Genomic DNA, 23,171 nt, shown 5'->3' with positions numbered 1-23,171 from the left:
AAAGAGTGTGAAAAACAATCCAGAGAGGTGAGGATATAAATGTGGGCTTGGACCAACAACCAAAATATAGAAGACGGGTGGAAAAAGAAAATGAAGGAGGTGAGGCAAAAAATGTATTGGGCTTCTAGCATAATAAAAACAAGGTGTAACAAAAGAAAAGTTTGGTGCTGTGAAATTTGAAAATGGCTTGGCTGTTAGCCCAATACGCTAATGTAGTGCAAAAAAAAAACAGTAGATGTGGGTGTTAAAAACAATTGGGCCTATGAAAAAAAATAAAGGTTTGGGGGTTTCTCCCTACACCTCCAAAGAGTTCTACTGCACCTCCAAAAGAATTTAAAATTCCTATAATACTCCTCTGAAGCCTTTGACTATTAAGCGGTAAAAGTTAAAAAAAAAAATTCTGGTAAAATCCTTAACCGGCTTTCGAAATCTGGTAAAATCCTTAACCAACTTTCGAAATCCGGTAAAATCCTTAACCGGCTTTCGAAACCCGGTGAATAGTGTCAAACGAATTTGAAATTATGAACCGAAGCCCGGTTATGCCTTTAACAAAATTCTAAATCAGTTTTTTTTAACCGATATTTATAGTATAGTTGGTGGTTTTAATTTTGTTAATTTTTTATTTGATTTGTTTATAAGATTTAATTTCAACTGTTTTATAATTTATGTATTAATTATTTAATTTTAGATTATTTATATTTTATATAAGTACATTAAATAAAATTTTATTAATTTAATTTTTGTAGTTATTTTTATCGACAATGAAAGTTCAGTTTAGTAAAGTATTTTTTATTTAAAGTTTATATTTATATACCCACATTTGAATTCTCCTAATTTAATTTTTTTAATTTATTTTGCATAAAAGATTTATTTTCAATTAGATTAATATTAATAAGTTGTTGTTTTGTTGTAATATATTTTATTAATATTTATTATTTTTTTAGTTATGAACTTGAGTTTTTTATTTATTTATTTGTATTATTTTTTGTTTTAATTTTTAATTTTTTTATTCATTTTAATACTATTGTTTTATAAATTTTGTTATTTGCAATTTTTTTTATTCATTATTTTATACACTTTTTTTAAAGTTTTATTTATATAAAATATAAATAATCTAAAATTAAATAATTAATACATAAATTATAAAACAATTGAAGTTAAATTTTATAAACAAATCAAATAAAAAAAATAAGAAAATTAAAATCACCAACATTACTACGAATGTCGTTCTTAAAAAAAAAACTAATTTAGAATTTTGTTAAAGGCTTAACCGAACTTCGAACGCCGGTAGGCAATTTCATAACCGGGTTTCGAATGCTGGTATACAAAGAAAATGGATTTCGAATTCCGTTAAATCACTTAACCGGACTTCAAATGCCGGTTCACAATTTCAAATCCGTTTGACACTATTCACCGGATTTCGAAAGTCGGTTAAAGATTTTACCGGATTTTGAAAGCGGGTTAAGGATTTTACCAGATGTCAAAAGCCGGTTAAGAATTTTACCGGGTTTCGAAAGTCGGTTAAGAATTTTTTTTAACTTTTACCGCTTGATAGTCAAAGAATTCAGAAGGGTATTATAGGAAATTTAAATTCTTTTGGAGGTGTAGTAAAACTCTTTGGAGGTGTAGGAAGAAACCTCCTAAAGGTTTCTCTATCTTTTTCTCTTTCAGAAATGCTTGACCAAACAAAATGAGCCCAGACTTATTTTTTTCTTCTCTTTTTTCTCTTTCCGTTTTTTGTTCACTTTTTTGGTTTTTTAATTACTTCTATCATTTATCATATGTATTTTAAAGGGAAATTTTCTATTTCACTTTTTTTAATTTAATAAAAAGTTTTATTTTGAAAAAAACTTTATTTGTCATCTATTTTTTAAATTTTTTAACTACTTGTTTTAAGGTCTTTCTAAATAAATTTTATTTATTCAACGAAATCAGACGTCCTCACAAATCATTAATTCAATTTACATATTTTTATCTTATTATAGTCAAATTAATATATTTATTAAATATTAAGTGTTAAAAAACCAAAGAAGACTTTAAATTTACCAATTTAAAACAAGCCAATTTTTATGGTGAAGAAACTTATTTAATCATATCTTAAAATTCTACACAAGCCTGCTCTTTGTTTTAAAAACATCATATTATTCTCACACATTTTTCACATCACTTCATACAGGTATTTTAACATTTAAAAACTTTATATTTATATTTCGACAAGAAAGAGAACATTATAACAAAAAAAAGAAGAATATAAGTATAATTGGAGAAAGTTTTAGGAGATATTATTTTAGTTTTCTTTTTACTATCAACAATTATACCTAATGTTTCAAATAAAAATCAAATCCAAATTATAAAACATATTTCAAAAACCTAATAAAAAATAAAATAATTCAGAAATCTAGCAAATAATTTTAAAAAATCCTAATAAAAAAATAGAAGTAGACGCTTGAAAAGAAAAACCGAGGTGAAGTGAATGTGGCAGAAGATAAGGTGACGATAAACCGGAGAAACGTTGGTGTGTGTCATCACTGTGAAGTTGGAAACAATGTTAGCTTCTTCTCTTTCCTTCCTTCATTCCTGCGGATTCCCTTCTTCTGCTTCTTCTTCTTCCTCTTCCTTATCCACAATATCACAACCAAAACCCAAATCTTTCGTGGTTGAAGCCAAAGTCAGGACCCGAAGGGAAGACAGAACTGCGCGCCACACTCGCATCAGAAAGAAGGTTCATTCACTCGCTCACTCACTTTCCCCAGTTTCGGTTTTCATTCTCTAAAGTTGAAGCCTTTTCTTTGTCAGATTGAAGGGACACCCGAGAGGCCGAGGTTGTCGGTGTTCCGGTCCAACAAGCACCTCTCTGTGCAGGTGATTGATGACACCTCGATGCACACGCTTGCTTCGGCTTCCACAATGCAGAAAACCATTTCTGAAGAGTTTAATTACTCAGCTGGCCCCACACTTGTGAGTTCTTTAGAGATGTCTTACATGCTGTTATGATTTTGTTGCTGCCTAATGTCTTCGGCATTGGCTAGGAAGTTAATAAATTTCCCATTTTCTGATTGAAAGACTATGGTTTTATTACCTCCGATGACCCAAATGGTGTCCCAATTGCTAATTTTTTGTTTCTGCCTTTGATTTTGAAAACCCCTTTTTTGTCTCGGCATTTTTTACATACCGGAACTTTCATCCCCTTGTCTAACTACATATGTTGCTGTAGAGTTACTTGTTGATATGTCTAACTGGGGAAGGGGATAGAATCCGTGTATTTCATGACTAGGATATTTGTTTAGAATGATCGCAGAGTAACTGTCTAGTTACTTAAAGGGGTTAGCCTGAGTGATGAAAGTTTTGGTATTAAGAAAATGCAAGAATGAAAAGTGGGGATTTTAAATGTTAGAGGCAAAAATCAGCTATTGTGTTGTGGTATTGAACTGGTACTTGATGATATGTCTAACAGGGGGAGGGTCAAAATTCTTGTGGTTCATGATTATATGCTGTTAGAAACGTTAAGAAGTAACTGTCTAATAACTTATAATTGAGTTGTGAAAGTTTGGGTATTTACAAATTACAAGAATGAAGAGTGGATGTTGTAAAAGTAGAGGCAAAGGATATGCAGTTTGAAAGATGTTGTTCAGTGCCCTCACATTCCCGTGGCAATGGCTAGGTTCTAAAAGAATGATGTATCACAATTGACTTCATGTTGTCATAAGTCATTGCAATTGTCGTCAATTTTCTTTCTCTCTGTTTACTAATAATCTGGATACAATGCCTTTTGATGTTAGCTACAAGATCTTTTTCTTGGATGTAAATTCCAAGTGTCACATTGTAGAAACTGTACCGTTAAAAAATACTATGGAAGGACCCCAACTTCAGTGTGTGACCATATTCCAGAAGATTTTTTTCTTTCCATTGATTAGGGATACCAAGTGAAACAAAAATGACAAGAAGAAGAAGGAATCCCTGGGTTCTTGAGTATAAGTATGCATGAGTCCTTTGTAATAATCATTGTAAGTCAGCTACATCAGTTGCAGTTGAAGGTTCTATTGTCAATCTTTGCATCAGTTTGGTAATGAGTTTCTGGCAATGGATTCATGGTAATAACTTACACATTATTTTTAACTGGCCATCAGGGTTCATATAGTTTCATTATTTTTCTCGGATATGTTAATGTATATGCATACTAAAAGCAGGATGCAAAATATGAAACGAAAGCTTCTACCAACAGTGGGTTTTTCATGGTTTCCTCAGAAGAATGATGATAGTCCTGATCCTTTGAATTTTTTGGTTTCAGGAAGTAGCAAAAAAGATGGGTGAGATCATTGCAAAGTCCTGTTTGGAGAAGGGGATCACAAAGGTAGCCTTTGATCGAGGGGGATACCCATACCATGGCCGTGTTCAAGCACTTGCTGAAGCAGCTCGTGAACATGGCTTAGATTTCTAAATGAAGCAGTCTCTGTCCTTTGTATTTCATGTTTCAATTTGTAACCCGAGGTTTCAACAATTCTTTATAATGACATTTTCCTCATTTCCAGCTACTTCGATATCATCCCAATGCCTCTTATTCATTCATCGCTTTCTTTTTAGTTGAAGACTGTTACCTCTAGTCACCCTATAAATGTTGATAATGATTATATAGTATTCAACTCTTATAAGTTCACAGAAAGCAGTAATATATTTATAAAAAGCAAAAGCAGGAAACTGGAAAGAGACTCGATCATTTCAAGCTACAAGTATACTGTTAAAGAAGACATGTAATCTGAATTTCTGGACATAACTAGGTTTAGCCAGTGTTTACGAAAATTTGTTCCTTTTTAAACCAGTTGTATCTTTGCATTGACTTTAACTTCTAATTTATTAATTTGTTTACTAAAAGCTCTCACCTAAATTCTCACTGATAAATGAACTTGTTTTGATTCAAAGGTAAATATTTATGACATAATGTTTTTTATGTGAGTTTTATTCGTTGGTATTAGGCTTTTGCGATTACTAGTAGTCTAGTAGAGTAGTGAACTCATTTTTTAAACATGTTATGATAAGAACCAAAAAGTCTATGAAACTTGGAACAGAGGATGATAATGCTTCAAAGATAGCAGAAACTACGTGGAGGTAGTTGAAAGTCTCTCTGAATTAGCGTAGAAGATTACATGCTCCCAAAACACTTATGTTTTTGGGTGAATCAGTTCAAATAGAAGTGAATATAATCTTAACAGCTTACAACTTGTTTGCATTGGTCAATTTTCCTTTTTTTTTTCTTTCTATGTATTTCATTCATTTCTCCTATTTGTTTTCATCCTAATTTTTTTTTTTATCGAAGTTATCGTACTTTGAGTTTTTTCCTTGAAAGAGCTGTGCGTATTCTAAACTAATTCGTTTATAGGTTAAAGAGATTATTAAATTAAAGTATTAAGAACCACGCATGACTTCGCAAACTCACTACTTTTATCTTAAAATATTTATCATTTGAAAAAAGTATTCTTACATATTTCGTATAAATAACACTTTGAATATGCATTAGTATCAAATTAGGTATCAAACTACATTCAAACTTACATATCTATATTTTCATATAACAATTTTGGATCACACTTTACTTTCGTGTGAAACTTTGTTGCTTTTCTTGTCTTGTCTTCTAAAAATGTGAAATCCTGTATTTGTTACCCCACTTTTATTTTTCATAATCTAATTCAAGCACATTAACCTCAAAAATATCTTATCCTACTCCACCGTATAGAAGTTTTCAAATGCCTTCATAACTACCGTAGCAAGCTCATAAATAGTTTTAGGAGATTCTGTGTTGCAAAAATTGTATGACATAAAACAAATTCAAGAAACATCAAAACACTCTTGTTTAGCTACTTAAAGAAATTTTCCACTGAATTAGAATTCTTTTCCTCAAGAAACAAACATGAAGGATTAAAAGCTAAGAGATGTCATAAAAATATAAGTGGAACATCAACATAATAGATAATCAGTTGTCCACATAATCAAATACAGGAACAACAGTTTAATATAGGTTGATCAGAACACAGCATACTTCCTAAACGTGCACAGATACAAACACACTGTTACAGACCCTTTCAGGTTCAATAGCTATGTTACATTACATATAAAACACATTTATAGACTTCAGAACCTAAGGATATAATTATATCAGTTTATGTGATTCTACATGCAAATATATGATCTTCCACACTATCACAGGACATAACATAGAACAAACACTGGTTATGCTCAAGAGGCAGAGACAGTTGGATGAAATTCCTCCTCTGCTCGATTCAGGGAAATCAGCTCTGGGGCATTGTCAGCACAGAAGTTGTTCTCTATGTTATCAGCCACTTTAGTGGTTGATGAGGAAGGATAAGGAGCTTTGCTACCCAGCCTTTAACCAAAAATATTATACAAATAAGACCATAAACAAAATAGGAGTCTCTAAACTGAACAATTATTAGAAACCACCATTAAACATGGCAGGTAGATAGTACCTATCTCGCCGCTTCTCAAGAAACCTTTGAAGTGAATGCCTGCGTGCTATTGGAAATTCTAGAGAAAGATTATGAAAAAAGCCACGAGATTTGAATGTTTGTCACATTAAAATAGAAGACAATGCAACTGCTATATGGTAAATATAAAAAGACAATTATTTAAGACTACCATTTCTATATCTAGCATGAAAATAGGAAAATTATCACCTTGCAGCCTGCAGATGGAATTCTTCTGTGAGGCAGCAACATTGTTGGTGATTCCATGAGGAGAAGAAGGCCTTGTGGGAACAGGTGAAATGAGGGTAGATTGGGTCCCAATCTTCTTCATTTCAGTAGACTTGGCAGCAGCAGCAGCAATAAGCATTATTTCATGCACCTGTTTGTATGCAAAAAGGTTGATTAGGATTCCATCATAACATGTAAAGTTAGAAATTGGATTGAAGGCACAGCAGCAACAAAATTCATTTGTGATGTAAAAGTGCAGCAAGGGCATACCTTTTCTGCAGGGATTCCATCATAGACACAAACACTCCCATTGTAGAAGATGGTAAGCTGGTTTGTACTAGGAATCACTGCATTAAGTCCAGAGGCTGGCACTGACCTAAAAGAGAAATAATAAAAAATAAATATACGACCGAACACAAACACACATGTAAACAAATTGGTTAGGATGAACTTGATGAAAATTGCATATTAGACTTCCCAGAATCATCAATACTTTAATCCTAAATTTTTAGGTGATAAGCTTTTTATCAAGAGATGTGTCAAGAATTAATATTTTTAATTGAACTCCAGACAGATTAGTATAAGTGCATGCTTGTTTTAGTTTTTTCAAACGGAAATGGTTCTTTTTTTAAAAGCTCCTTCAAGAAACTATCAAAATCAAAGTCACTTTCGCACAAGCTGATCCAAATACTAGCTTAAATACGTGTCTTGATTATTGTCGCTGAAGAACATTGCTGGTAGCTAGGAAGCCTTTGACTCTGGGTTCAATTCCCAAGCCATAATAGTTAATACACATATGAATAGGCTTTAGTACCGCCCTTGTTAAGAAAGGGTGATGCACATTAAAGCCTTTCAATTGCACCTTAAGAGAATGTAGGTGCAGATGAATTTCATCGATCAAAGCATTGAAAACTTCGCTAAGCTTTAAGTTTATCCAAACTAAAAGGGTATTCTGTTGGGAGACAATGTGTGACTAAAACACAAGAAGAAACAGGGAGATGATTTGAGGCCTATATCTTTAGATTATCTAATAACAGAGGTTAAATCCCAATTGCTTCCTAGGATTTTTTATATTTAAACAATTATAATTGTTCGTGAATATAGAATATATGGATTTTTATTTTGTATTCAAATTGAAAACATAAATGCAAGAAGGACTTTTTAATCTAGAGTAAACCAAAGGCACTGACTTCAAAATGAGTCCCTGGTGAACAGTAAAATAGCCCCAACTCGTTTTCTTAGAAATGAGAAGACATTTGATTGATGTTTTCGAGAATCGTTAGAATGCTTTAAGGACATAATTCAGTATACTTTAAAGTACTGCATAACTTTTATATTCATTCCAAAATTAAGGGAAAAAAGCCACAAAAAGATGCTGAGAAATTTTATTCTTGAAAGAAGCCCAAAAAGAGGAAATTTTATACTTGAGATGCAAAGGGTTATTAATTAAACAGGGGTAGGATAACAGTGGGTAAGATTGGGTTGAAAAAATACATGGGGTGGGTTGGTCTATGGAGAAAATTGAAGATCTTAAATCATATAATACAAACAAGTTCCACAAGTAGGTATTTTAGGTCTACTTTCAAAGTGATTGGGTGATTGTGATTGAGACCTCACGAATACAATTCAAGCCAGACGGATTCAATGAAGAAATGTTTCAGGTATAATTCATGATAATAAAGTACCTATCGTAGTCAAAGCAAAACTTCTACAAGACAGTTGAAGAAAACCACAACACTCTACAGTGCGAGTGTTAGTCAAAATTTCCACCTAGAGAACAAAAAAGGGTGATAACACGTGCTGCGAATATAACAGAATTAAGCTAAATGAGTGAATAACAAAAAAAGTATATGTATAAGACTAGGATTCTAGCAACGAATACATCTGACAGAAAAATGGAACAGCGCCTGCTTAGGAGAAGAACACAGAAACTTGCTTCAGAAGGGGTTGTTTGATTCTGTGAGAGAGGATGAACAGAGGTTCATATGAGTAAAGTGGATCAAACAAAATTTGAAGAGAACACATTAAACATGATCAAATGTCAAATTCTTTCATGAAAAAAATAGTTTTTGATAGAGACACACAGTACAAATTGATCTACATAGCAGATTCCACCTGACAGAATAAGGTTAGGTTGCTATGCCCGAGAAAACATTCCCTCTTCCAATTCCCAGAGTTTCATTCTTGCAAAGGACAAAAAATAATCACCCAAATGAAACCCCAAAAGCTTTCTTAGCAAACATAACTCAGCCAATCCAGAAGATGGGTCCAATTAAAAAGTTTTCTCAGTTCATCGAAAAACGTAAGGTAGGGTTACAACCTGCAAGTAAAATCGAAACCCTCCTACCGTTACTTTTTCCAATCATACAAATATCCAGCATCACGATACCCCTTTTCAGTCAACACAAAATACTCTAATTATTGCTAAGATTTTCATCAATAAAATGTCAACACATGACCTAAACCCGTATGGGTCCTCTATCTCACCTCACACATACGGAAACCCTTTTACTAACGCAAACAAAACCACTCTTTTATCCTTTATCCATGGCATATCAGCATCCATAAAAAAAAAAAATTGCCCTAGATCATAAAAGGGTAATTGCAAAAATACAACAAATGAAAGAAAAAACAAAAAAGGAAGGAACTTTGTGAGAAGAGAGTGTTTATTTATCCAAAGAAAGCGAGACAGAAGAGTTATTGGCAACGTACTTCTTGGTTGAGGAGTCATTCATATTGGGTTGGACCAGGTGGTGTTCATCCATGTTGGAACAAACTCCTTCAGGTTTCTCCACAGGAGAGGGAGAAGATTCCAGAAGGGAAACCTCGGACTTGACAGTGACAGAGCCAACCATTGTTGGAGAAAACTAGAGAGAGATCAGAAGGTGGGAAGGGGAAACTGCGAAGGAAGAAGGAAGAGATAAGAAAAAGGATGAATATTTGGGGAAGCGTGTCTGGGAATTTTCAACGCGTCGAGAAAAGCAATGTAGATTCCTGTAACCTGCGGCGTGACCAACCATCGATGTTGCGCACTTTTTTAATGAAGCATGTGTTTTTTGTGCTTTTGTTTTTCATTTTCTTTATTTGGTTGCTTTATCTGTTGTTTCTCTGGTTTGCGTCTCTCACAAGTTGCGATCACATGGCCACTGGCCCACAGAAAATTCCTACTCTGACTTTTCACTTCAACCATGTTTTCATTTTGGTTTATTTATTTAATTTGCTTTTTATTTGATATTCAAAATCTTATATTATAAACTAGCGTAACACAGGCGCGAAACCGCTTTCGCGCCTGTTTGTATGTATTTTTTAAATATGCATGATATTATATTAGTAGGCGATAATATTATAATGTTATTAAGTTAATATATATTAAAATTATATTTATTAAAAATAAAGTGAAATATATCATAACAAATAAAAGAACAATCATTGATAAATAAAAAAGAAGAGAAGAAGAGAGACATCTTATTTTATAAAAAGTTTGTAAAAGTAACGATCAATTTTTAAAAATTTAATAAATTATTATATTTAAAGGGTAAAATCGGTATTTTGAAAAGTGGACACAAAAAGGAGAATTCCCTTTATATATTGTTATAGATAAATACTATTTAGAATAATTTAGAATAATTCGGACTTCAGCCTCATGATCGTACATTTATATTTAACTTTATCTTGGCAAAAGTAGACTTGTATTTAATCTTTTTTAGGGGTATTATTAATTCGTAGTTTAAACATGTTTAAATTACTTGTCTTTCTGTGGAATTAAATATATTCGATGGATAATTGGGTAGTTATGATTAAATAAAATTATTTGGCTTAAACATATACAATAGTTATCTATTCTATATTGAGTTTTTTCTTTTGAATTGAGGTGTTGGATGGTTAGTTAAATTATTACTCAAATCAATACAGTAATCATTCGTAACCTATTTCACAATATTGGAGGTGTTTTCTATTCTCATAACTTTTTTTTTTCAAAGGAAGGTTCCAATAGTTTCATATATTTTTCTGAAAAAGAATTCTATTCGATAAATGTAATCATTATCTTTAATCAATATTTTTTAATAATTTAATTCATACTATTATAAAATAGATTTTATAAAAAAATTATTTATTTTATCATTACATTTGTACTTAACCATATTTTTTACTGCATCACTTAAATCAATTATGTCACTCAATTTTACATCAAACTGAAACTTAAACAATTTTAAACAATTATCAATCAATTCCATATCTCACTATAAACAACCTTCTTCTTCCAAAATATATAACAATATGCATCCAATCAAATTATAACTTGTTTTCACATAACCAAATTCATTTAGATTTATGAAAATAAATAAACGTAATCTGAAAAAAATAATAACAAAAATATTGAAACCTAATATTTGAAGGACATAACTTCACCTTAAGAGAATAGAAAAATCTAGACCATATTAAGTCTTTCTCTGAAACAATATTACGATCCTGTGATATTCGATCTCATCTCATCATATATTAAAAATCCTTAATCGAAAATATCAATCTCCACATAACAAATATAATGCATGTCATTCAGATCATAGAACTCAACGAAATCAGATTATATGCAAATCAATCTATTCCTCAAATTCTAGATTAAAAATGTTTCCCATTGGATCTGTAAAGCAATTCATTTCCATTAATAGTTTGACTCCCCATTCAACCAGAAAACCTTATTCAAAATTAAGAAATTCATGTCACACACATGCACACAAATATCATTGAAACAAGTACACATGCATCCAAAAAATTACCTAACTTTTCCAATAAAAATAACAAAATTGTTATCAAACTTCACAAAAAATCAATCATATCCATCAAAAAATCATGTTTATGAACTACCACTTACGAAATTTGAAACAAACAAACAATAACATCAACCATATTACATAAAATCCAAAAAAAAAATCAAAATGAAAGACAAAGAATGAAATTTACTTTACCTCACCGAGATGTAGTAAGAAGATAGAATTTTGGAGCATATACTTGAAACTATATCTTCGGTTAGGAGAAGACGACATCTTTTTCTCCACGATACAATGCTCTAACAAGGGGCGGATTATAGTTGTGACAAGAGGGGGTTATGGCCCCCCTTCATGTTTCAAATTCTTTTTAAATTATATATAAAATGTAATAAGAATTGATGAAATTTAAATTATGTAAAAAAACTATAAAGCATGATATATAATGTTAATAAATAATAAAATATAAAATTGAATATATTAAAGAATAAAAAATGTATTAATATATTATTTATTTTCAGTTTTATTATTTTTTGAGTTTTCATAGATTGTACTTGTTTTTCATTTTCACATGTTTTCTTTTGTTTTTGAAGAAAAACAAGAAATTTGATACAAACTCATTATTTCTGCTCTAATTTCTTATATCTTCTCTTTCATCATTGAAAAATAAATGTGATTCCCCTTGTCTCACTTGATAGTGAAACATTAGTTTAATTGTTAGTATTTTTTTTAATTCCATGAGTCTTTTATTTATTTTTTATGAATATAGAAGGAAAAGTAATGTATTATGTGGTTTTTTATTATTGGTTTTTAATTGTGGTTCATAGATTAATATATTAATTCTTTAAGAGTGATAAAAGTGAAGCTACACGTGAGAATAAAGACAAGACAGATTCAACTCCAATGGTTCAATTAGATTTGTCATTTCTTAATATTGAAAGAGTTACTTACTAGTGAGAAGTTTAATATTAATTATTTGGAAAATAATATAGAAAAATGTCTTTAAATATTAGAATATTTAAGCTATTTTTTAAAATGAGATCCATATCAAATATAACTTCAAAATTTTAACTTCTAAAGAGAAACATCGAAAAAGATTTCAATATCAAATACTAAATTATGTACTTTTATCATATTAGTGACAATCATTAAATATGTAAATTTTGAGTATATTATTTTGGTCCTCCTAGATTTATTGTCAAGATTCGTCATTAACTTTATCGAACTTCGGTTCTCAAATACCGTCGATTAAAAACTACAAATACTATCAATATTACATAACACTCGGTAACTTTGAAAATGAGTTTTGGTAAATGAAATTGAAGACGTGTAATCTAAAAAAGCAAAGACCTATTGAATTAAATGTTTTATTCAAATTTTTGAAAAGACACATTAGGTTTTACATTTGTTTTATTAGTTTTACCAAACCTAACAACAATACTAAAGTAACTAAAGACTACTGAACGAACCTAACAATGCTTTTGAATAATACAAAAATATCTAATATAAAATAAATATTTGAAAAAAAAACTTGTGCATATGAGTCAAAACCTAGTTTTTCTGAAAAAAGAAAATTATTTGATAAATGTAATCATTATCCTTTAATCAATATTTTAAGAATTTAATTCACATACTATTATTATAAAATAAATTTTATAAAAAAGTTAATTATTTTATCATCGTATCTTACAATTTTTGGTTTAAATTGATTATGAATAATTATTTTATATCTGATTTAGTAAACACATTTTGTAATTATTTTATATCAAATTACATGAGATATTAAATTTCCTTCATGTGCCTAACTCCATTTTATTATAAACCCCATCAAGCTTAAACCAATGAATTTGTTAAACGAGAAGCTTTTAAGAGCTAAATGCCAACAAAAGATAACTCAAGACCGCGTGGGTACTTAAAAATCAAATCATTCCTCTTACAAATTTGATTAGAAATAAGAAGGTCCTTGTCATGATAGTTGGATAATGTTGTTCATGAAATATGACAGACGAAAGATTTATAATTTAATGCTTGAAAAGTAGAAAGAGAGTCATTCGAGATTGATGAAAACCAGAAGAAAATAGTAGAAGGGTCTCAATCATAACTAACTTATCATAACTTAATTTTCTTATAGTGGATACAATGTTATATTTAATTAAGTAATTTTTAGTTAAGGGAGTGGACTAGGGACTAGATTTAAGAGAGTGAAAAAAAAAGAAGAAGAAGGAAATGAATAGAAAGAGAGTAAAAAATGATGTTGTTTAAAGGGAAAAAAAAATTATAAAGTGAGAGGAAAAACCGTAAAGATTTCATTGATGTGATCAAATACTTTTAATTGTATATTAATTAACATATTTAAAAAAATGTTTTATAAATTAAATTTAAAAAAAATGTAAAAAGTAAAAATTTGAAAATTTAAATTAAAGTTAAAATCAAAGTTATTATAAAATTCTAATAAATAAAAAGATTATATTTCACTTACCTTTGTATATTTAAATTTGTTAGAAATACTCTAATAAAGTTATATTTGTTGTTAATTCAACCTGGACAAATATTCCTTTGAGTTTTTCTTTTTTTCTTTTTTTTTAATTTATGTGATTTTTTTAAAATAGTTAATAAGATGAGGATGTGCTTAATTGAATTTTGTTTCTCAAAAAGTTACACAAATGTTTTACTCTTTTTGTATGAAACATGTGGATTTGGGGAATTTGATTTGGTTGGATAAGGTGTCACCAACTAAAACTTTGGTTATTTGAAAATTGTTGTTGATCGTTTACCTATCGATGTAGAGGTTCAAACAAAAGTTGTTTTGTGCTCTCTGTGTTCTTTGTGGTAATAATGTTGAATATTTATCTCATTTGTTCTTTCATTATTTTATTCCAATGTTATTGTGGGAATGGTTGAATGAAGTTTTTTCAGGACTTGTAGTTTTCTTTTTGAATTTGTTTGTTCAATTGATGAAGTCTTCTTGTAGTCATTTGCATACACTATTTGAAGTTTTAAGTGACTATCATTACTTCAATAACTTGGATGATTTGGAGGATGATAAATCATAATAGATTTAAGGACCTAATTGTGATTCCTTCTGCTATTTTTCAAATTAAGGAGTTAATGTATATGACTAGAAATAAACCTAAGAAGCATATGAGTAATATTGTCTCTAATTTTTTGGTACTGAAAATTTTCAATATTCAAACTAGGGAATGCAGGGTGATTTCATTTATGGAAGTAATATGGCAAGTTTCATCTGCCAATTGGCATAAGGTGAATATTGATAGTACAGCTAAGGGTTGTCCTTGTCTGGCTTCATGTGTTGCTATTTTTAAAGGAAGTTGGGATGAACATTTGGGTAGCTTTTAAGCTTTTTTAGGGATATAGACTTTTATGCCGAATTTATGAGGTCATTTATGCATTTGAGCGTGATGGAAGAGGAATAGGAGAAATTTCAAAGGCTTTGATTGGAGAGTAATTCTTCTTTAGCTTGTGTTGATTTTTTGGATCAACATGTGATTCCTTGGAGTCTTAAAAGAGAAATAGTGTCGGTGGTTACATTTTTGTAAACATATACAGTTTAAAATTTCTCACATATTTTGATTAGAAAGTAATTTTTCTTTAGTTTGCATTTTTTATAATAGATATAGATTTTTCATAAATAAAAATAAAATCGTACATATATATATATATATATATATATATATAACAATTAAAACATAAGAACACAAATTTTACAAAATAATTCTTAAATCCTTAGACTTGGATTTCTTTTTTGATTCAATAAGAATTACATCTATCAGGTAAGGTGCATAGATAATATATCTATAAGTAAGATCCGTAGGTAATATATTATTGATAAGATATAAAAAGTATATTCGTAAATAATGTTAACCACAAGACATTTTTTATGATTTTTTTTGTCGTAAATAAATCATTATTACCTACAATTTTCTAATTACTTACCAGTTTTAACGGTAAATAATTTTTTTTTCTTGTAGTGGTATTAAAGATATAGTATAATAATAAACACTAATATTGTAAAGATATGTTACTTTCTTAAGTTACGAAGATGATGGTAAAATATCTTTGTTAAATATGTTCTGTCTTTTGAGTTTCAATGAAATTTAAAATTAGTCCATCTTTAAAATTTTTGATCAATTTAGTCTTTCATCTTTAAAAATACGTGAATTTAGTCATTTTAACCAAATTTTGTTAAGTTTATCTGACGTTTCAAACAGATTTCATAATAGTATTTTAATTGTTTACACCGTTTGACACATTTTCGTTTTAATGTTAACTCCAATGTTATCATAAAATACGTTTAAAATGTCAAATAAACTTAACAAAATTTGATAAGAATGACTAAACCCACACATTTCTAAAGATTAAGGACTAAACTAGTATAAAATTTCGAAGAGAGACTAATTTCAAAATTCACTGAAACTTGAGGGACCAAAATCATATTTAACCCAAATATCTTTTATAAATTTTGTAAAAATGTTGAAAAAAAAAGTCTATATTACATTAATTAAAAGAGATTATGAAAAAAGAATTTATAAATAAAAGTATTTACAATAAAATAATAATGATAATAATAATTATCACAAGAATTTATCTTGAAAAGTACAGCTGCAAAATATTTAAATAATGTTGTAGACAATTAGCCATTAGAAGAGATAACTTGACCAGAACACCTAAAACTTCTATACTTTGATTAATTCTAATCGTTACATAAGCTAATATTATTTTTAACATAAATAAAATCTACGAAGCCAAGTCTAATGCTAAAGAATCCAAATGGCTAATTATTATAGAAAAAGCAAAACCAGCGTAGGAGAAACCTTTGAAAATAAAATAGGTTAAAATACTCCCTTGGGTCCATGTTCTTGTTGAAAAATCTCAAATAGGTCCTAAGATTTTTTTTAGTTTCAATTAGGTCCATATTTTTGAAAATGTGTAACAATTAGGCTCATTCCGTTAGTATGGTGTTAACGGTGTTAAGGATATGCCATGTGTCAACTTCTCATTTTTTTTAAATTTTTTTAAATTTTTTTTAAATTTTTTAAATTTCTTTTTTGAAAATTATTCATGCCACGTGTCACATCAATATTGTGCCACGTGTCAAGTCAGTAAGGTGACACATGTCAAGTCATTGTTTGAATCTCAATTTAGTCCATATATTTGTTATTTTAATTATATTTCAGTCTATTTTTGTTTAATTTTCAATTTCATCCTCTCCAAATTGAGATCAAATTTAACTTTTATATAAATTTTATAATGATATTTTTATTAAACATTTTAATAATATTAAGTTTATTTTATATTTTGTTTTAAAATTTTAAAATATTTATTTTAACTTGTTACAAAATTGTTTTAAATTATTTATATATAAATGTTAGAGTTGGTTTAAAAATAACAATTTTATACATTTAAATATAAATTTTTAAAACAATTTTGTAAAAAGTTAAAATAAATATATTTAAAAAAATTTAAAAAAATGGATTGAAATGTAATAAAAATAACAAATATATGGACCAAATTGAGATTGAGACAATGATTTGACACGTGTCACCTTACTGACTTAACACGTGGCACAATATTGACATGACACGTGACATGAATAATTTAAAAAAAAATAAAAAAAAAAATAAAAAAATTTAAAAACATTCAAAAAAATGTGAAGCTGACACGTGGCACATTCTTAACACCGTTAACACCATACTAATGAAATGAACCTAATTGTTACACATTTTCAAAAATATAGTCCTAATTGAGACTAAAAAAAGTCTTATGATTTATTTAAAATTTTTTAACAAAAACATGGACTAAGGAAGTATTTTAACCGATAAAATAATAGGCCGAATGATTAAAAAGCCAGAATTTGGGTTTAGTCTCTGTGGACTTAACATACTCTAAATGTGCCGCTAAGTGTGTAGGCCCAAATATACTACAGCGTTAATTTCAGAAATGACTTAAAATGAAAAGAAAAGAAAAAGGTCATATTCAATCTAGGTGTCCCTCGATGCTTCCAACTTCATCATATTTATAACGAATGACAACATTTGAGAGAAAAAAAAAAGAAAAAAGAAAAAACGATGGCTTAATTGGCCTTTGATAACCGCAAGGGTTCCCAAGAGAAAGTTCTTTAAAGGAAACGTGAACAAATAGAACAAACAAGTCTCATGACTGATGAGTGGATCTTGGTGTTGGTGTAGGGGACTATGGCCCCCTTAAATTAAAAATATATATATATTAGTAGTATATATTATAGATATTTTTTAAAAATAATTATGTCTCCCAAAATTTTTATGAGATTTTAATAAATTATTTTTATTCTTAAGCTTTTTTAAATAAGTATATAGATAAATAATAAAAAAATAAATTCATCTTTAAACTGAGTATTACATTATAATTTTTTGGTAGTTAGATGATAGAGTGATTGATAATAGTAAAATGACATAAAAAATATAATTAGATACTTTTTTATTACATAAATGAAATTTATATTTTTCAAATAAAATTATATTATTACGTAATTATAATTATAATTTAAAAAAAATAACTCAACAAATTTCTTTTATAAAACTAAAATAAGTAATAACAAAATAAAAATAAATAAAATACACTTAACATAGGAGATAAGAATGAAAAGAGTTAAAAAAGAAGTCTAATTCCAAAGAAAGAAACCTCACATAATATTTTTAAGCATTTTTTAGGTTGATATTGGGGGTAGTAACCAGCATATATGGTTATCTAATATTGATGATATAGATTGCTTCCTCTGCTTCTTGTTGTTTTCTATTCATGATTGTTTTGAAGAAGTTTTTTCAATCTTTATTAATTTCTTAATTTATAATCATTTACAAAAGAATTTTAAAATGTTAGTTGGCAAGAGATATGCATAAATATTTGTCTCTTGCTTTTATTTATTTTTATTTATTTATTTTGTCCATCTTAATTAAATAGGGTTGGGCCCAAATGATCTTTTTAGGATATCTATTTAGTTTTTTCGTAATTATCCAAATTTATAGGAATTAATTTAAAAAATATTTGTCATCAAGTAATAACGACATGGACAAAATTTAGTATTTAAAGACATAATAAAACAGAGTACCAGTGGCGCTTTAAAATAAATAAAATTATCAATGGTTCGTTTATAGCGAAATTCCGACAATAAACTGAAGAAAAAAGAACTCAGAAAAATTTATTAATAATTATTTGTAAGTAAATATTATGATTTGATTTTTTATTTGATTTTTTCTTTTTCTCTCTTCTCCTTTTTACCTCGTTTTTTTCTCTTCTTCTTTTTACCAACTTTTTATTAATTGTTAAGACATATTTCGTCAAATTTTTATAGAAAAATTTTCTTTCATTTTATTCACAAAGTTTAAAAGAATTCAATCATTGAAATATTTATTGACATATTTAAAAAAAAATTAATTATCAACAGATTTAATAATAAATATTACTAACAAATTTATCAATAAATTTTCAAAAATTTCAAATATTACCGATAAATTTTAAAGTTCAAAACGAAAATTTTAATATCAATTTTATCGATAAAAATATTTGTCAGTAATAAAAAATTTAAAATACCAACAAATTTTGCTAAATAGGTATACTAGTGATGAAAATATTAGCTAGTAGAAAAAATTCTAATTTATGGTTGAATTGTACATTATAAAATAACTCTTAAATAATAATCAATTTTATTAATCACAAATGTAACATCTCATTTAATAGTTTTTACACTATTAAACAAATTATACAATTCATGATAAGACAAGGCAAATAATACAAGGAAGTTGATATAGAGTATCAGTACAATCATCAACAATAACTACAGCAATACTGACTATATCTACATCATCTCAAAATAAGCGGTTAAGAAAGTTCCCAACTCTAGTCACAACATCAAAAGAAAACTAAGCATCAACATGTCCTATCCTACTGCCTCATTCCCTATCCAAGAGGGGAGTATTTGTACCTGCATCTTTATCTTTATCTGCTCACACCACAGTGATTATTGTAAGAAAGAATTAAACACAGAACACATAGAGAAAATGAAAGGGTAAGTTAATATTATTAAAAGAATCATGCAGTTTAATTATAAAAAGAAATCATGCAAACTTTCTCATTTTCACCAAAATCGCTTAGGCCACCACAACACAACATAAATATATTATTCTAGACTTGATACCTAGATTATGTAAGCGACATTGGACCTCTTGGTGGCATGCACCTGTGATGGTTCCCAAACTCTGCAGAGTTTGGCCTCAAGGGGTTATCACCCAACCACTCATAGGGTAAGTCCCTTCTCGTCTAAGACTTGATCAAGTTCAAAGACTAGGACCTCCTGCTACTCTTCACGACATAATCCATTCTGCTCTATCTAAGCTTGAATGATTATTGGAGTTTCAAGATACCTCCAATAGTGAATCCTCACGACTAGAGTTGTCAAAATGGGTTGGAACCCGCGAGCCAACCCGGCTCACCATGGATTCAGGCTGGGTTAGGTTGAAATTTTTTTACAAATTTTAATACGGGTTGATTTTTGACCGGGCTCATTTAGAACCTGGCTCATTCAGGTTGAACCCGTGGTGAGCCGGGTTGCTCACCGACCCGCAGATAAAAGAGTCACACAAGTATTTTTATTTTTTTTATTAAGTTGGGCTTTAATTTTGGGTCATGTTAAGTTATTTTTTTATCCAACACATAAATAATTTGTATTCTTTTTATTTTGGTTTGTATTTGGATTGTATTAAAGTTTATTTAGATTTTAATTAAAATTACAATTTAGTTTTGACTGAAAAAAAATAAAAAAATAATATTTTTTTAATTAAGTGAACCCGTGAGCCAACCCGTTTAACCCGTCAACCCGTGGTGGGTCAGGCCGGGTTCGAATTTTTTTGGCTCGCTAAAAAGTGAGCCAGGTTGGGTTGGCTCACTAAATCATCAACTCATGATGGGTCGAGCCGGGTCGAGCCAGGTTACCCGTTTTGACAACTCTACTCACGACCTTACATACACTAAAACATACTCCTTCAAGAATCTCCCTTGAAACTATAGTTTAACCGCACCTTTTCATAATAAAATTCATACATTTATGCCACACACGTTGCCAAAAACACCAATCCAAACATACATTGATCAAAGCCACACTTTAACATTCCATGTATAATTTCAGCTAGCATAAACATAATAATAAGCACTTGGCTGCAGTGAATCTCGCTCAAGTTAGGAGATCTCGCCCAGGCGATGTTGTAAATAACTAACAAATCAGGAACAAAAAGAGTACTTCCTGAGACATGTAAATTCACTGTCCTTAAGGACTTATTCGTGGTGTGTGCGCAAGCCCCCCAGGATACAATAGGAACTTTTCGGATCTTTCGAGGATCTCAAAACTAGCAAGAAAGAGTACTCTTGAAAGAGTATTTAACCCATATAGAAGAAGAAAGAAATATGAGAGAGAAGAGAACTTGAAGAATGAAGGAGAAGATTGAGAGATCGTGTGTTTTAGAGAACACCAAAACCACCTATTTATAAGTGTGAGTGATGAATGGTGAAGGGCTGAAATTTATAACATTTATGGAGAAAAATCAATGCATGGCAACGGTAAAAATAATTCCCTGCAATGTACAAAACTAGCCGCTAAGCTTTCAAGTTTAAAAATGAAAACGGATGCACCTCTCTCATAAAACTTTGAAACTGTAGCATTTATATTTATGGCATGCAACGTTTAGAATCTTTTGCAATAAAAAGATTATTTTATAACAGGCGAAAGGGTTCTCTTGCTTAGACGGATCCTTCTCGCCTGAGCGAGGCTTGAAAAAGAGAACAACCCAGACTTTGAGCGAATTCTTGCTCAGGCTAAGCTGTCTCGCATAGACGATAATGTCTCTCGCTCAAGCAAAATTGGCTCACCTAGGCGAGATCTCGCACAGTGACAAAGATGAGTTTCTGATGTTTTCGTCAGACGATAGTTGCTCGTTAGGCGAAAACACCAGATTCCCAATTTGTTCTCACGTGTAGAAGCCTAGAATTTGTGCACAAATTCAATCACACACCCAATTTACACAGTTCAATCACCAGTTCAACACCCAATCATGCAATCAGAGTCATCAAAGATGATTTATATACAAAATTAAAGAAAACAGTTAGCTTCCTTTACCTCTAGACAATATTGGATTGCAGATAAGAAAAACCCCTGACAGAAAGGATCTCACAACCGCACAACACCTAATGAACTTGAATACAAAACCACAAAGGAGGGATGAGATCCTAAATTCAACTCAGAAAGGGATAAAATTGCAGAAATTGGGAATTGGGAACTGGAATTGACTTACATGAAGGGGGAGGATGTTCAACTTGGAGGGAGGATCCTGCACTAGCTTCAAGCCTGTTTGCTACCACAAGACAAGAAAGGGGTGATTTTAGATGAAGGACAAAGGTCACAAATTTGGAGAAGTGGAGGAAGTACAAAGAAGAAAAATGAGAAAAGGAAGGTGACTTGAGTGAGACTGTTTTGTGCATTTCAGAAAAGAGTTAGTGGAAAAAAGGGTCTCACAACAAATTTATAGTCACTATATAGTGACCAATTTAAATATCGATTTAAAAGATAAAAAATTATTGGTTATTAAAATAGTTAATATTATGATCGCTAAAAATTTTAGAAACCAATTATAATTTTTAATTCATAATAGTGACTATTTTAGTAACTGATAATTTTTTATTTTATAAATTAGTATCTAAATTGGTCAGTATAGTGACTAACACTTTTTGATCGTTAAAATTAATTGTTAATGGAAGATTTTCTTGTAGTGTTAATAGTGGATCTATTGCTAATCGGAAGATATGACGACAATAAAAGTTCCAAAATTCATTAATAAAATTTGTTTTACTAACATATTTTGTTCGTTGCTAAAATTTATTAGTGGTTGCACAATTTTTTGTGGGTTTAGTTGACTCAACCCATCTATTTATATTTATAGGAGTACAATATTAAAATAAAGGGTTAAATATGTTTTTGGTCCCTTAACTTTGAGTAAATTTTGAAATTAGTCCATTTCGAAACTTTGGACTAATTTAGTCCTTCATCTTTCAAAATACGTGGATTTAGTCATTTTAATCAAATTTTGTTAAGTTTATTTAACCTTTCAAGTGCGTTTCATAATAGTATTTGACTTAACATTAGAGCAAAAATGTGTCAAACAATATAAACAACTCAAACACAATTCTCAACTGCGTACGAAACATCAAATAAACCTAACAAAATTTGATTAAAATGACTAAATCTACGTATTTCGAAAGATGAAAGACTGAATTTGTCCAAAGTTTCGAAATGGACTAATTCCAAAATTTACTAAAAGTTAAGGAATAAAAATATATTTAACCCTAAAATAAACTAGGTCACCTATATAATTGGACAAAGGAATAAATTAATCATCCAAATCATTTAAACTTAATTCAACAGCATTTCAATCTTTTGAAAAATCAAGATATTAACCTACATAAATATATTTAATAGAAAATTATAATAAAAAATAATTAAAAATTATAAAGGTAATAGTAATAAGTTATTATAATTAAATTACCAATTAATTATTCCAATCCAATTTAAACACATTTAATCTACGAATTAAATAATTCGGTCTCAATTTAACTCATATTGAAAAGAAATATTTTCTTCAACCCAAAAGTATTCTATCCT

General features: G+C 29.5%; 2 protein-coding genes across 2 annotated transcripts; one reads left to right on the top strand and one right to left on the bottom strand.

Moving 5' to 3' along the window:
* The first annotated feature begins 2,433 nt into the window (after positions 1-2,433).
* Positions 2,434-4,543, top strand: LOC114162427 (50S ribosomal protein L18, chloroplastic-like). Its single transcript, XM_028046312.1, has 3 exons — positions 2,434-2,722; positions 2,797-2,958; positions 4,289-4,543. Exons 1-3 carry the CDS (start codon positions 2,546-2,548, stop codon positions 4,436-4,438), a joined length of 489 nt encoding a protein of 162 aa, XP_027902113.1. The 5' UTR covers positions 2,434-2,545; the 3' UTR covers positions 4,439-4,543.
* A 1,384-nt stretch (positions 4,544-5,927) lies between these two features.
* On the bottom strand, positions 5,928-9,745 carry LOC114162426 (protein TIFY 3-like). The gene is made up of 5 exons (XM_028046311.1): positions 9,417-9,745; positions 6,975-7,080; positions 6,687-6,855; positions 6,480-6,537; positions 5,928-6,376 (listed from the first exon to the last, which is right to left on the bottom strand). The coding sequence occupies exons 1-5, from the start codon at positions 9,557-9,559 to the stop codon at positions 6,229-6,231; spliced, it is 624 nt and encodes a 207-aa protein (XP_027902112.1). The 5' UTR covers positions 9,560-9,745; the 3' UTR covers positions 5,928-6,228.
* Between the last annotated feature and the right edge of the window lie 13,426 nt (positions 9,746-23,171).

This window comes from Vigna unguiculata, chromosome 9, assembly GCF_004118075.2.
Source record: "Vigna unguiculata cultivar IT97K-499-35 chromosome 9, ASM411807v1, whole genome shotgun sequence".
NCBI lineage: Eukaryota > Viridiplantae > Streptophyta > Magnoliopsida > Fabales > Fabaceae > Vigna > Vigna unguiculata.
Note: the sequence above shows the minus strand (reverse complement) of the source record. Positions and strands in the feature narration are given on the sequence as shown.